General features: G+C 50.7%; 5 protein-coding genes and 1 non-coding gene across 6 annotated transcripts; 3 read left to right on the forward strand and 3 right to left on the reverse strand.

Annotated features, from left to right (window-relative positions):
* Positions 1 to 270: 270 nt before the first annotated feature.
* BJX68DRAFT_275278 (Six-hairpin glycosidase-like protein) lies at positions 271 to 2,714 on the reverse strand (the record flags this gene model as incomplete). The annotated part of the gene is made up of 2 exons (XM_071047814.1): positions 271 to 2,280; positions 2,346 to 2,714. The coding sequence occupies 2 exons, from the start codon at positions 2,712 to 2,714 to the stop codon at positions 271 to 273; spliced, it is 2,379 nt and encodes a 792-aa protein (XP_070899700.1).
* Positions 2,715 to 3,083: 369 nt separating this feature from the next.
* BJX68DRAFT_t85 lies at positions 3,084 to 3,154 on the reverse strand. The gene has a single exon. It is a non-coding gene; the product is annotated as a tRNA-Gly (tRNA).
* Positions 3,155 to 6,093: 2,939 nt separating this feature from the next.
* Positions 6,094 to 8,241, forward strand: BJX68DRAFT_236052 (ankyrin repeat domain-containing protein). Its single transcript, XM_071039953.1, has 2 exons — positions 6,094 to 6,292; positions 6,391 to 8,241. Exons 1-2 carry the CDS (start codon positions 6,199 to 6,201, stop codon positions 7,851 to 7,853), a joined length of 1,557 nt encoding a protein of 518 aa, XP_070899701.1. The 5' UTR covers positions 6,094 to 6,198; the 3' UTR covers positions 7,854 to 8,241.
* Positions 8,242 to 8,527: 286 nt separating this feature from the next.
* Positions 8,528 to 10,742, forward strand: BJX68DRAFT_275279 (Zn(II)2Cys6 transcription factor; the record flags this gene model as incomplete). Its single annotated transcript, XM_071047815.1, has 3 exons — positions 8,528 to 9,469; positions 9,519 to 10,147; positions 10,211 to 10,742. The coding sequence occupies 3 exons, from the start codon at positions 8,528 to 8,530 to the stop codon at positions 10,704 to 10,706; spliced, it is 2,067 nt and encodes a 688-aa protein (XP_070899702.1). The 3' UTR covers positions 10,707 to 10,742.
* Positions 10,743 to 11,042: 300 nt separating this feature from the next.
* On the forward strand, positions 11,043 to 11,480 carry BJX68DRAFT_266170 (uncharacterized protein; the record flags this gene model as incomplete). Its single annotated transcript, XM_071045420.1, has 1 exon — positions 11,043 to 11,480. One exon carries the CDS (start codon positions 11,043 to 11,045, stop codon positions 11,478 to 11,480), a length of 438 nt encoding a protein of 145 aa, XP_070899703.1.
* A 1,567-nt stretch (positions 11,481 to 13,047) lies between these two features.
* BJX68DRAFT_266171 (ankyrin repeat-containing domain protein) lies at positions 13,048 to 14,711 on the reverse strand (the record flags this gene model as incomplete). The annotated part of the gene is made up of 5 exons (XM_071045421.1): positions 13,048 to 13,683; positions 13,745 to 13,810; positions 13,862 to 14,215; positions 14,272 to 14,509; positions 14,569 to 14,711. The coding sequence occupies 5 exons, from the start codon at positions 14,709 to 14,711 to the stop codon at positions 13,048 to 13,050; spliced, it is 1,437 nt and encodes a 478-aa protein (XP_070899704.1).
* Between the last annotated feature and the right edge of the window lie 319 nt (positions 14,712 to 15,030).

The following is a 15,030-nucleotide window of genomic DNA, read 5'->3' on the forward strand; positions in this document are numbered from 1 at the left end:
CTCTATGTCTAGACTATGTAGTAGAGGACTGACTCGCCGTGCCGTCATGCCGGATCCCTCAGGTTTGCTGTGTGCCTCGGTTAGCCGGAAATGAGTAGTTCATATCAAGAAGCTTATATTGCAGCATGTACATGTAACCAGGTCTCGGTCTATCTATAATCTTCTCCTAGGATAAGAACTAAAACACTTTATTGATGTATTTTATTACATAGATATGGAGAAAGATTTATGCCGGCGTTCGCATTCGCAAAGGATAATCACTTGTATACACTATCCACATGTCATTGGCTCATTCTTTCGAAGGTTATACAACCTGACGCTTCCTTGCTGGCCTTTAAACTCTATGCAAGTATCAAGACTCGAAGTCAGTTTTAGCGGGCTCCCGGGTTCCCAGGATGCCATCAATGTGCCCGACCCAATCGCGAATGTGCCCTCCATCTTCGGCCAGTACTCTCTCCGCGGCTCGAATAAGATGGTATCAAATCCAGGCGCACCGGGTCTCAGCCCAACCACATTTGCGACCACGTCGTGAATTGGAACCGCACTCCATCCGTGGCAGCCGCTGCGAGGCATCGCCGCGGACTCTGCCCACGTCGTCAGGTTGAGGTGCATCATTTCCCGCCATGGATCTAATAAGCTGTCTCGGAATGGGTCATAGATGCCCACCTTGCGCGCCGCCTCGAAGACATAGAATGACATGGCGTAGGAACAACGTGCGAAACTTGCGTCTGTTAATGCGCGTTGCAGGACCTCGCGAGCGGTTTCTCCTTGCAGTGCCCCGGAAAGAACTGCAAACACCTGCGCGTGCTGGCTCCGCTCTTCAATGGGACTATCCGGCCCATCGGCCAAGAAATCTGCCCGGAAGCAATGCGTAACGACGGCCTTATTAAGGTCCTCTGCACGCCGAGTGTACTCGGCTGCTGTATCATGTCTCCCCACATATTCGCACAACACAGCAGCCTTCTGCAAAACATACGCATATATCAAGCTGCTATAAGTCATCTTACCCGTCCGGTAGTACGCTGGTGGAACGGCCAACTGGCGAAAGTCACCCTTGCCCAACGTCCACTCCTTCGTCCAGTCGACAAACGGCCAGATATCCCAGGCTAATCGACCGACGAGCCCATCCTCTTCAACACGCTGCGCGAAATGGTCGAGAATACCATCAATCGTGCCAAGGTACCGGCGTACTAGCGATCTGTCTCCAATGTACATCATGTGATCGTGCACCATGAGGATCCAGTACAGCGAGAAGAAGGGAATATTCACCACAGGGAATGGGGACGGAAAGTGGGTCTCAATGAGGCCGTCGGGCCGACGGCTAGAGTAGAATTCCTGCATACACTTGCGGGCTAGCCTGTCGTCGTGCGAGAGCTGGTAGGTAAAGAGGATTTGAAGGCGTGCGTCCATGGCGAATTGGTTCTGCTCGTAGTATGGGCAGTCCTCGTAGGTTTCGTGCATGCAGTTCTGGAGCGTGTTCAGGCTGATCTCCCATTGTTTCTCGGCTTCTTTGGATGGGAAGTGGGATATTGTTGTCTTGATGTCAAGTGGATAATGGCTTGATCGGTAAGTGAATCTCTGGACGCATAGCGGCATGTCGGATGTTTCAATCTGTAGCTCAACATAGCGAAATGTGCGGAACCAGAAGGGCTCGTAATATACTGACCCATTCGCATCGATCGTATTGCTGACTGTGTAAAAGTCGTCGTAGCCGACTAGGATACCAGCCGCATCTGTGCGATCACCCTTGTTTCTCGCAAAAGGGTTAGGGCTGTCTGTTGCCTGTCTTTCGAAGCATTCTGCACAGCGGATTCGGATGCGCGACTTGGCTCCTCCTTGGAAATGCAACTCGAGAAAGGCAGTTGTAAGAACAGTCGCGTCCAGAGTGATTGTCATCTTGCGGTTACTGTCTATCCAGAGCTGCTGGTCGTTTTGTACGAGGTCCGTCCAGCAAGTTGTCTCCTCAGCTGTCAACCCCTCACAAGAGATTGCTCCCGAGAATCGGCCTGCGATCTCCGGCAGGAGGGGGATTATTCGCGGTACGAGTCGGCGCCCTTCGAGAATGGGAACCATTGGAGTCTTCAGGGTGGCCTTTATGGCGGTTACCCATGTAGACACATCGTAGTCGCGGGTGGCCCATCCACAATCCTCATGCGTCCCGTCCACCTCCTCGTTCACAAGCAAAAGTGGCGGCCCAAGGGCAGGATTGGTCTGCCTGGGCGAGAGGATGCGAACGGCGTCGTCGGTTTTGCAAAGCCACAGTCTATCGGTGGAAATGTCCTGTGTGGCCATGGAAAACCGACATCAGTCAAGCGGACTCTACCATATCAGAAAGGAAAACATACCAAGCTCTCACAATAGAGAATAAACCCGGGGATGGGACCCCGTATGAACGACATGGTACCGGGCTGGCGGGGGGAATATCTGAGCACTCTAGCGGCGATGGAATTTGTCCCAGCGGTACAGAAAGGCGCAATGTCAACCGTCTCATAGTTCCATTCCGCGAGTGTGCTCTTTGCAGGCCCGAAGCACACACTCTGTCCATTCACAAACAGTCGATAGCGAGTGTCGGCTGAAACGTGCACGAGGCACTGCGAGGGAACTTGCTCGATCTCAAAGCGCTTTCGAAATTGCAAAATACGGGCGACATCACTGTTATCGTCCCATTCTGGGGCCCAAATCCACGGGACTTTTTCGCTCCAGTGGCCTGTCATTGTAAGTTTCTTGTGTGGCCAAATAGGGGTGCTAGGTTAAGAGGGATATATATTCACAGTTCTATCGCTACCGTCGATATCAATCGGGGTTTCTCAGCCCGAGACAGCGAGACCGGATTTTCTTGGGTGGAGCCTTGTCTGCGCTTGCTGGATGTCTCCAAAGAAGTCGTTATGGCCATCGGAGACGCTCCCCCACCTTCCGACTAGCGTGCGGAGAGAGTGACCCTCGCCTCTTCCCAACAAGGAGAATCGGAAAAAGTAGCCCAAACTTAGAGGTTTAAGAAAATGATGTTAAACAAAATAAATGCGGTTGTGTTCACAAGTAAGGAATTGGCCTCTTGTGAGAGCAAAAAACAAAAGAAATATTCGTGCATCATTTGTGATTGGAACACGGGCCTCGTCGATGGCAACGATGAATTCTACCACTAGACCAATGATGCTTCTTATTGGATAAGCTCACAATATTTCATTCTATAGCCCAGATTATAATGAATCAGTACGCATCTCAACCTTGGGCGGCCAGGGTGGCCAAGAGAGTTAATCTCAGAACTCGACCGTTGCTGTAATGTCGTACATATATCTTAGCGATGATATAATAAAAGCCGTTGTATCTCTTTGGTTTCAATGCGGAATATGGGTAGTGGTGAAGACAGTCCTGGCCCTTCGGGATCTTTCTCAAGAAGATATATATTTTGCACCCACCCTTAATGCACCGTCAGGTCTAAATGCCTTCTGTTTAGTTTGGTGTCCGGCAAGGTTTATTTTGTCGTGTAAATGTTTTATCAATAATCAGGCTATTCTGAATATCTTAGTAGATGCTTGTTGTTTTTATTATTAGATTTACACTGTTTGTTTTTCTGTTGGGTCTAAGTAGGTTATCTGAGTTGTACAACCATATCCCGCATGCGTCTATTTCCAAGGATTTTCCGAAAAGGCGCCCTTCAGGTGCTTGCGTAATTGCTGTCTTGTATAGTAATATAATTTCCTGAACTTCATATTAAGTTCGACCTTGGGCTATTATGCCTGTATTCTGTGTAAGTCTTTATGAGGACCATGTCCCGTTACTTTTCTTGCTTCTTCTAGATGAAGACCAGCTCAACTTCAGATTGAAGAATCCATTTAATAGGACGATAGTCAACGGGACTAGCAAGAAAGGCCTAAAATAGGGTCCGGCTAGAGGTTCTTAATTCAGACTCCTTCTTTGCCTACATATCAATGACGGGATCGCTGACGATAGCCGTTGCTCCCACCCAGGCTGCTACTATAGACATAATTGGAGGTACCGTGGAGGTTTCTCTTGAGATATGCCCCCAGCAAGAGTTTGTAGAGCACGATCGCAGGCGTAGTTTTAACAGATTGTCGAGTTCTACTTCTTGGATGGGGTATACCTGGACCCGGTAGGGTAAAATTCAAATTCATAAACAAATATGGAAACGTGGCAAAGGGCACAACGGGACTTTACATAGTGGTGGTCAATAGTTGATTTTTATCCCATCTGCTGCATCTTACTTTTGGACTTGATAGGATGATAGCCGATAGAAGCAGCTACATACGACCACAGGGTGTGGAGAACAGGGCTTCCCGTCCGCTCAGCCGTACTTAAGCCACACGCCGGTAGGTTAGTAGTATGGTGGGTGACCACATGCGAATCCCTACTGTTGTATGTTTTTGCTCACCCAATTTCTTGCCTCCCGTTGAGACTGGCCGGGGTTAGCGCCTTCAGCCCTCTGAAATTCGACCGCCAAGCGCGAGCTGCTGACGGCCTTTTTTCTCTCGCGACTTTTCGTCGGCAGGAGGTTAGCCACATTTCCGCGCCACACTTAGTGGCTTTGCTCTCTTTCTCCCTGCTCTGACTGGCCACGGATCGAGATAGGTTTGTTGCTCGAACGCCAAACTGCTGAACTGCACAAAGAAGTGCTCGACAGTTTTGTACAAAAGGGTGATGGCTCCAGGGGAAGACCGTGATATTCATTTTATTGATAGTTCAAGGCAGGGCAGATATACACTCTCGAGGACAGAAACTCTCTCGATTTTGAATCCGCTGGTAGAAGGCTTCGTCTCTGCAAACCCGGACTTTTGCGACGAATTTTGGCAACTGGTTGTGACAAGGTTTACGTCAACTCCTTGGCTATTAAGATCGGTATCCGTGCCTTCCAGCGCACCCACCGCCTTCGTCTTATGATATGGTGCAATGCGTAACTCTCAGAGATTCGGAAATACAGTAATGTACAAGAATAATGCCTATACTATCACTTCTGCTAATTGCGGCCCCTTTCAGTCGTATACAGTGCATCCAATAATGTCTGTCCTTCAAGTAGGATTCCTACAACCAAATGCTTGGGTTTAGCCTCCTGGTGCTCAATATGATTTCAAAGAAGGGCACGGGGTTTTAAAGTTCGAATAGGATCACTGGATACCCTTTCAATCGCCTAAATGGGATTCCTCTGATTGCGGTTTCCACCGCACGGGACGTGAAAAGTATATTCCGAATTGGTTTTCGCTGACTTCCATGTGTAATATCAAGCTAGCCACCGTTCGCAAGCAGCTTCATAACTGCTTCTTGCCCATTCTCTGCCGCCCGTGACAGCGGTGTCCGACCATACTCAGTCTCAGTTGTCTCAAGATTGGTGCCTCTCTCAAGGAGATTTCCGGCAAGCAGTTCTTTCATAACCTGGTATATGGGCACTCTGGGGCAAGGCGTACAGAGGCACGCTCCCAAGTATAACCCATCTATCTGGTCCGCGACCTGACCTTGGCTTACCAGTAATTATAGAACCACCGCAGCTCTATCTTTATCATACCCAACCTAATAGAAATCCAAGTATAACTTATCCAACTCCGATAGAAGACATGGCTTCACGAGATTCTCATCAACCACCCCATTTGATGTCGTAACAACATAGCCAAATAAATATCCAACATAAGCAACAAGTATCAGTCACATTGCAATCAGGTTCTTCAGCGTGCCTTGTGCAAACAATCAGCGAAACAAGAGACATGGCATTTCAGCCTTTGTACCATTCCCAGAATTATCATGCCATAAAGGAGCTGGCATAAATATGGCTTGGAGCTTGGCAGCCCTTCCACACAAGATCCTGCTGAAGATGTGTGAGTGCCTCCCTCCACAAGCGCTCGCACTCCTTATCAGCACCTTGAAACTGTTCAGCATGATTAGCTACCTGCACCATGATCTCAGGGGAACAAGAAGGTGTTTTCTTTGAGGAGAGAATTACTTCGCAGTTTGTACAAATACTGAGAGACAGGTCGCTGTAGGTGAAAATCCTCCTCCGGGTGCTAGGCGAAAGAAGGACGCGGTCCTGCGCCACGCTAAATTAGGACGAATTCTCCAACGACTGGGGCTCTGACTCATGAACGTGGCACAGCAACGACAATCCAAAACAAACCATGGCTGCCAGCTCTCTTCTCGCAAACCTTTCGTTCCCTTTAACGCAGCAGAGACAACAAGGCCCAAAACTACGTCCCGATGGCTTTCCCGACGGAGATCCTCCGTCAAATTATCCAAGAGGCTGCATACGATCTCCCAATATCTGAGGTGCTTGAGGCAAGATTCGTGAGCAGTAAGTCCTCTTATCCCGCAGTCGATAGGAGAAAGAAGAATGGGAAAAAAATTACCAGCCAGCCTGCCAAAGAGTACACGAGCTTAAGCTAGAACTAGAGACATTCGACGACGAGATCCTCGCCCACAAAGCTCTCTACAACTTCCTTCACACAAAGATATACAAGTGGTCCAGTTTCCCCACTCGATTCCGACGACTTTATCTCCTCCACCAAATAAGAGAGTACAGAGAGAACCCAACAGCCTTCGCGGAATTAACACACGAAGTCCTAAACGACCCAGCCAACAACCTCAACACTGACGCAAAGAAAGCCGACATGGTCGAGAAAATCATCGACACCTACGGGTGGGAAAGATCCGGCGATGCGCGTTGGATGTTCGAGAGGCCCGCGGTACGAAGTGGGTGGATGGACCCGTTACCCAAGCGAATCGGCACCCCGGAAAGCGATATGGTGATTGCGCTTGTCTGCAGCGCAGTCAAGAGAAATGATGGGGTGGAATTAAGCAGGGTTTTGAGCGAGTTCCCCCGGCCTCAATTGCACACTTTCTGCTACCGATGGGGCATGGTTCCACTGCATTTCGCGGCCATGCATGGCGGGAAAGAGGCGACAAAGATCCTGGCAGAGAACGGGTTCCCACGGCATTATAGACTGCGGTATCACTATAGGTATGCTATGGCTGTTGCGGCGGAAAATGGGAATAAGGGCGCGATGGAGGCGTGGATTGAGACGGTTCCGCCCCCGGACCCGCGATACCCTGCGCCGGATCGATTTCGCAATCATCACTTTGGTATCTTCGGTGACTTGTGCAAGGCGATGAGGACTGTTGTGCGCCTACGGAATATGGGAATGATTCGGTTCATAGAGGAGCACATTCCGCCGGATGTGGCGCTGCACGAGCTTCGGTTCGAGGGAGCGACGGTGGCGATCGAGTACAGCTGGCTAGACGGTCTGCGGTACTTTCTGGAGCTCGGAGGGTTTGATGTTAATATGCAGACGGATAGGTTCTGTAAGGGGCTGTTGAACACTGCGTTGGCCAACTGCCGGCGATGTGCGAGCGATGCGTTCGTCCGACTTCTTCTGGAACACGGTGTCAATCCGAACCTTGATGTCGATGTCAGGGAGCAGAGAAAATGGATTAGGGGCACGCCGTTGCAACGAGCGGTTATCATGGGCGATGTGGAGTCGGTGAGGATCCTTGCCGAGAATGGGGCCGATGTTAATGCTGCGTTGCCGGGGAGATATTCTCGTGCGAATGATATCTATAACCACCCGCCTCTGCTTCTGGCGATGAAAATGGAATCAGCCGAGATGGTTGAAGTGCTGTTGGAAAATGGCGCTAACCCGACGTGTCGGACAAGGTGTGCTACAGTGGTGGTCAAAACAGACGACGAGGAGGAGGCTGGTAAGGCGATTTGGAAAGGAGGTACTGGAGAGAAGACGTATTATTTTGTAGTTGTTGAGCAGCATCTACGGCGAAAGGAGGATAGGAAGGGTAGGAAGCCAGGTGCCACACAAACGTCGTATCCAAGCCATAGGTTAGTACAGTCATCGTTCAGTTAAGCTGAATGTCAGTTTGTATCTCAGACGGTAATACAATAAGTATTCCCCGGGCAGCTAACGTGGGTATTAAGAGTTTGGAGGTCCAGGTTAGTACAGACAGCCGCACTGTCCCTCGGCATAACGCTTTTAAACCGCCGACACCCTGATGACATTCGAACAGAGCTAAGACACATACATGAACAGCTACGATTCCTAGTTCTTTTGGTCACCTTGTAGACATATCATCCGTCCCCTACTTCCAGCGCTCGCTAGTGACTAATGATGTTGGCCGCTGGTATTCGTTGAAATGGCAAAGCCTGCACTCGTAGTCCTCTTGTCACTGGTAGGTTTAATGAGTAAAGTTATACTAGTCTGAATTCGATACCTATAATACTCTTATGAATAGAGGGAATATGCTATTTGACATTGACAATTAAACATTGAACATGGCCACAACATCGGGACGGATCTTGTCGAGTCATAGCCAGGTGGAGAATCTACTCTCCAGTTGTTCATGTTGTCTGCCTATGAGTAAGCAGCACGATTATTGGCCAAGGATTTCGTCCGTCTTCTCCGCGCGCATTAGCGTGGGATTCGGTCGATTTCGACCGAAAACGCAGCGGTCAGAGAAAATAGCTGTGAAGCTCCTAAATGACGAATCTACGGCAGTATCATCCCTCAAAGGTCCTATCAGCATGCTGAGTAACTCCAATCCCCGGCGAAAGGGCGTCCGAAAGGGAACTCGAAGCTGCTGGGAGTGCAGGCGCCGCAAAGTCAAATGTCTCCCATCTCCGGACGATATCTCGATTTGTGCGGGCTGTCGAGAACGAGGCACCAAGTGCCTCAGCCAACACGAATATGTGGATGATCCTTCGCCGCAACCCGGGGACGATCCGACCCTGGCTCAGCGCGTGGCAAGAATAGAGTCGTTACTGGAGACTCTGGTGAAGAGGATCACGCAGGGCCAAGATGGTGAATCGACTTCCGCATCCATGGTGGCAACGACCGACGTGGCTCATAGGTCGCTGCCCAACTCACCAAGGCCGAAAGGGCCTGGGGTGCAGGCCGAAGATACCGACGCAACGACGGAAAGGCTCGATTCCCTGCGCCAACGGCTGGCCGCGATGCTGCCTTGTCAAGCGGATGTGGACTTTTTATTCGCTTCGAGTCACGGGTGGTGGCTTCTGCAGCAACACATGATGCCGCAATTACCAGACATAACGAAAGTCGCACACCGGCCGTTCAATGTCTCAACTGTCTGTAAAGGACACCCGCTCCAACTCGCAAGACTGCTGCTTTGTATCGCGATCTGCATTCAACAGCTTCCACCTCAGATGGATACGCGAGTACTTCAGACCGCAGTACCAGTTCGCGAGATTGAAAGCGGGATAATCGAGTTCATTACCAAGAAGGTCACCTCTGACGATGAACTCACTGTGAGTATGGAGGGTGTCGAATGTCTCGCACTCCTTGGAATGTACGCCGTTAATGCTGGCAACCTTCGACGATCGTGGCTTTTGTTCCGAAAAGCCATCACGGTCGGTCAGTGCTTGGGCATACACCGAATGGCGCTTTCTGCGCCACAGGATACAATGGAAGTTAGACGCCGTCATCTGTGGTATCAAATAGCCCGAGGAGTAAATGTTGTGACTAAATTCTGTATAGAGGCCTGCTAAAGTCAACTAGGAACGGTACCTGTCAACCATCCTCGGCCTCCCATCAAGTACAACGTCAGCGGTCTTTACTTTAGACAACAACCCTCCCTGCGCCTCACCGGCAGATCTCTATCACAAGAAACTATACCATATCTCCGGCCTTATCCTTGATCGAAACCAAGCAGACAGCATGCACTCCTTCTCCACAACACTAAGAATCAGCGAGCAAGTTGATTCCTTTGCCGCGCAAATGCCACCAGCCTGGTGGGAGATACCAACTACCATAGCAACCACTCGCACAAGGGAGTCTTCGTCCGAATTCGAGCGAATCATGTGCCAAATCTGGCACTTTGAACTCGTAACACTTCTCCATCTACCATTCATGTTGCGTGCGACCAACGAGGGAGGATTCGAGTACTCGCGCAATAAATGTCTCAACGCAGCCAGGAATCTAGTAAAACGATGGGTTTCAATTCGCGAGAGCCACACTAGTCTTCTGTTCTCCAATCTGCTAGAGTTTCAGGCTTTCACGGCGGCTATTACGCTGCTCCTTGGACTCCTAGCTGGCGAAAGAAGTGCGCTCCCGACCATCATACAAGAGCGGAATGATGATTCTCAGCTTGTGGAGCGGGTTGTGGCGAATTTTGAAAAGCGCACGTGGTGGCATCCTACTAGTAGTAGTAGTAGTAGTAGTAGTAGTAGTAGTACTGCAAACCCTGTCAGTTCGCAGAGCATCCATGTCATCCGCACACTGCAAAGATTTTTGCAGCCGGGTGACCCATCGGACAGACTGCGCCTTGAGATCCCATTCTTTGGGGTTATCAGGGTTGCGCGCAGTGGTGCTGCCGTGCAGGCGATTCAGGGCGAGCGGCTTTTGGGGGCAACCTCGGGACATGATACTGTCCTTCGACATGCACCTGCACCACCCACTATGACGCCCGCTGAGACGGCGACCGTTGTGGATTCGGCCTCGGTTTGCCGTTCAAGAAAACGGACACAGCAGGAGATGGTTGGGGATGAGGAAGAGGGCTATACGGATAATAGTCTTGGAGGAGAGGAACCGCTTCTGCATATCTCCAGCAATCATTTCCATCTTCCTCCAGCACCAGACAGTCTGAGTGGCGGTCCGGATAGCGATGAATGGGATTTTCGCGAAAGTGACATGGTTTTCTTTGACAGCTTGGTCAACTCGGATTTGGTGGGCGATTGGACGCTGTAACTAAACTCGGAAGAGTGAGGATTGATAACTTGAAACCATGACTTGAGTTGTGCGCAACCCTGGTATGTGCTTCGTATTTTAGTCTATGGAATATCATGAAATAAGTTAAAAAGGGATCGACAATCCTTGGAGACTGCCCTCAACATGGCGTGTACTGCAGGTCCTGGGATCGGCCGAATTCGACCGATATACTAGGGTGTACTCATCGGAGAAGGAACTATAAAAGCAGGCATCCTCGCTCAAGTGAACTAAACACTATCCCGCATCAGCAATCCATTGTCCCCTTCTTCTTTTGATTATAAATTTAGCAAAAGCAATACCCAACCTCTTCCCACCATGACCCTTCTCAAACAAGACCTCACAAACATCACCACGGCCGCCGAGAAACACATCCTCGCCTACTCGGTCGACATCACCTCGCCAAACTTCCCAACCTCCACGGAGCGCGCCGCAAAACTCTCAACCTACTACCTCCCCAGCATTTCCTTCTTCGCCGGCGGGTCCCCGATCCAACTTTCCGACCCCTCGCTCTTCGTCCAACTTATTTCTGGTCCGTTGGACAGAATCCAGGGCCTAGCCCTCGATGTCATCGGACACCGCGTCGAGGCCGTTGCTGAAAACAGTGCAATTATCTGGCTTACACTGAGGGTGGATGATAAGGTGGAGGTGTCGAATGTGTATTTCTTTAGGAAGGGGGAAGATGGCAAGGCCGGGTTTGAAGGGGGGATTTTCGATGGCGAGGTTTGGTTGTTGAAGCAGTTGGGATTGGCTTAGATTGGTCGGGCTTCTTACAGACATCAAGTGTTAAGATATTATATCAAGACAGTTTGTCTGACTATAGTGGGCATAAGAATTTAAGGGTGATGATAGACCAGTAGTTGGCTATAGAATATAAAAAAACATACTATGAAAGGTGATAATTCACAATTATATAAGTACTTCCCTGTTTGCTCTTATACCTGGTGGCGATAGTCAGGGATAGTTGATCATTGACTGTACCTAGGTAGTTCAGTGCTGCCTGTCCATTGACCAGGGCAGTAAACGTTTGTGAGCCATGGTTCTGCAGCATATTGCGGCTATCTTCCTTGCAACCACCTCCAATATTAATGCCTGACCTGCGCGGCACCAATCGCGCAGTGCCGACTGGCTGAATAGCAGCTTTAGAGACACCATCAACACGTGCACGCTTTGAATTCCTAGTTAGCAATACAGGCTTTCGAAAGGGCACCAATTCCAGCAATGTGGCCGTTTCCGACGAGCTGCTGATAGACAACGGCGGGAAGCCGCTTCATGATCGCGAAGGGCGAGTCTCTATGGTGGTGCGGGGGGGGGTTGGTTAGTAAAACTGCAGGTATGGTATGTCAGGGATGGATGAGCGTAGGTCGGTGGAACCTTGGATCTATTCTCGGGGAATTTAGTCTGCCTTGAGTCTGGAGTGTCGATTTAGATGGGGAGTCGATAGGGAAAGGTGCAGATGGGAAGACTGGCTCTCAAACTTGATTTACACATACATGGTGGCCCCGAGCAGTCCCGTCCAAGAATGTTCCTACTAGCCTTTTAGTGCACGCGACAGTAAATCATACCCCGGCCTAGGGACATGTTCGCTCGAGACTGCCAACGTGGCACTCGTAGCTCTTTCGTTTCTTTTGCCAACAAACCCCGTGCGGCTGCATCACAAAAACGCCTTGATGGTGAAAAGATTGGCTGATTGCATCCCGCCGTTGGCGATGGAATTGCCTCTGTTGGATGATGAAGACAGCGACAACCTCGCCAGTTAGTCATTAGTATGGTGGGTGACCGCATGCGAATCGCTATTGTTGTATGTTCTACCTTTTTCTATCTCGCTTTACTGTTCTATATTGATACTCTAGTGTTCGTTGCTATGTCTCGGTCACCAAGCAACAATGAATGTGCCTTGGATCCCTAGGGCATATATACACTTTACTTCACCAAAAGAAGCTCTTCTCTGCTCTAGAAAGGTTATTTTAGTCTGTTTCTAGTCTCTTTTAGAGTAGGTTACCTAATCTTTCCAAACATCCTATAGTTACGGATATTTGCACTTAGCAACGTTAGAGCCCACCAGGGTGTCGGTCAGTTTTCGCCCGACGATTAGATACGATACTCTCTCAGCCTCTTTACATATAGTGCTATGATCAGACAATAGTATGCTCAACAATAGCTAATTGCCGCCATTTCGCGAAGGGTATTATTCTACTGCCCAAAAGCCCCGCGCTGCTTTGGATACTACTACAAGGAATCCATAACCAGAGAGGCGGAAGAGGTGCAAAATTGGCAACGAAGTACAAAGGTACCTCAAGCCATCACTACAAAGACTATCCACTCAACCATTCGTCCGCTCACGCATGGCAACCGTCAAAACCTCCACCAGCTCAGCACAGCTCTTGGAAAAGGCAATGCTCAGCGCCGTCCAGCCATCTTCCTGAGTCGCAAAGGGGTCCGCACCGTGTTCCAACAGAATACGCGCGGCTTCCACGCGCGCGTTGACAGCCGCCGCCATGAGAGGCGTGATTCCGTGGACATTCCTCCCATTGGGGTCGACGTGTCCTTGCTCAAGGAGGACGCGGACGCCCTCGTGGTTTCCGAGGATGATGGCAACAAAGAGCGGCGTATGGCCCTGGTCTGTCATGGCATGGACGTCAACCCCAGCTCGGAGCAGGGGCACCATGTTGAGCGACTTGTCGAACGCCGCCGCAAAGTGGAGCGCATTGCGCTTGGTCGGGCCTGGTTCGGTGACGTTCACATCCGACGTCGTGCGGAGCAGGAGCTCGACAAGCTCGGGGGTGCCAGAGGCAGCGGCGGCGAGGAGTGGATGGACGCCCAGTACGTTCTCCTCTGCGGAATCTGCATGGGAGACTGGAGTAGATGCATTGGCGGGCAGAGAGTCAATCCATCTTTTCAGCTCTCCGAAGATTTTGGTATAGCCACTATCTTCTCTCGTCGCAAATCGCGTCATCTCCTGATTTGAAGCGCATCCTGTTAGCACCGGCTAGGGATCGGGCAGGCAAGGTACAACCTACCTGGTGATTGGCGTGGATACTATAGTTTGCGTAACCGGGGAGTATGGCCGACTGATGGGGCACGACCTACGCAAAGTCAACGGAGGCTGTCAAAGAAGTGCCGATACGGGATCTTACCACGCCTATAGTCTGATAAGGGAGATCCTCATAGAAGCAAGTGATGGCAACCGGAGCAATTCGCTGCGAGTTATGAAACTGATTCTGGATCCTGGCGAGCATTTGGGAGCCGGGTTGCAGTACGTCAACGATGTCAGCATTCGCCCTTCGAACAACACCAGCTAGCCTTGTCGCCAATTTGGCCCAGGACGCCAGGTCGCTGCCGTGATGAGGAGTCCCGATGAATGCGATCGCGAGGGTACATTCCGCTATCTGACGGATATGTGCTTCGGCATCCACCCGGGACAAGTTGATTGCCTCTTCGACGACCAGCCCGCCAAGACTGTGGCAGACGAAGATGATCTTGCGGTCCGCCTTGAGAGACTGTTAATTATCCTCCGAGGCTGTAGAAACGACAGAACAGAGCTCACCGTGTCATCTTGGTTTCTCCTGTGGGATAGCGCTCCCAGCAGGTCTCTCGCATGGTTACTGACCCCATTCATACCAGCGGGGTCCCAAAGACCGACTACATCGGCGTCGTAACCAAATGTCAGGATCCTGGCATTCGGTATATCCGCTGCGAGGAAGTCCTTGGGCCAGCAGACACCTGACCTGGCATGGGTCCACGTGGAGATGCGGGTTCCGGTCAAGCCATGTAGAAACACGATGCTGTGCCGGACGTCAGCTAAATCGCGCCACTTGGCCGCAATAACTACTTGACAACGTACTCTACTACCGCGTTTGTGCCCTCGTGGAGAACGCGGAGACCGATACCGTCAGCCACGGAAACAGAGGATGGGGCATCCCCGGCTGGATCTGCACGACTACCCGGTCGCTCACGGGTGGTCAGTCTTCCCCAGGCCCTTCGCATGGCTTTGGAGTATTGACAAAGCGGGATTCAAAGTCCTGGTCGAAGGTGGGTATGGTAACTCTGAAGGTCGGTCGAACACTTCGAACGCGGCTGGGGACTTCCAGAAGATGGGAGAACAGATGGAGAGCAAGCCTCCGTGCGGAGGCTGTATCCAGCGTCAGGCTGGGGTGCGCCATGGGCCTTTTTACTCGATTGGATGCCATGTCAGGCCAAGAGGTATGGGGATCAGAAACTGCTTTTTTAGGCGATAGGCCATCACAGTGCTCCAGCAAATCAAGCGCGTGCTCGGGCAAATCAGGTGAACAGCGAAACACAGCGA

Source organism: Aspergillus pseudodeflectus (genome assembly GCF_044049435.1).
Source record: "Aspergillus pseudodeflectus strain CBS 756.74 chromosome Unknown BJX68scaffold_18, whole genome shotgun sequence".
Classification (NCBI taxonomy): domain Eukaryota; kingdom Fungi; phylum Ascomycota; class Eurotiomycetes; order Eurotiales; family Aspergillaceae; genus Aspergillus; species Aspergillus pseudodeflectus.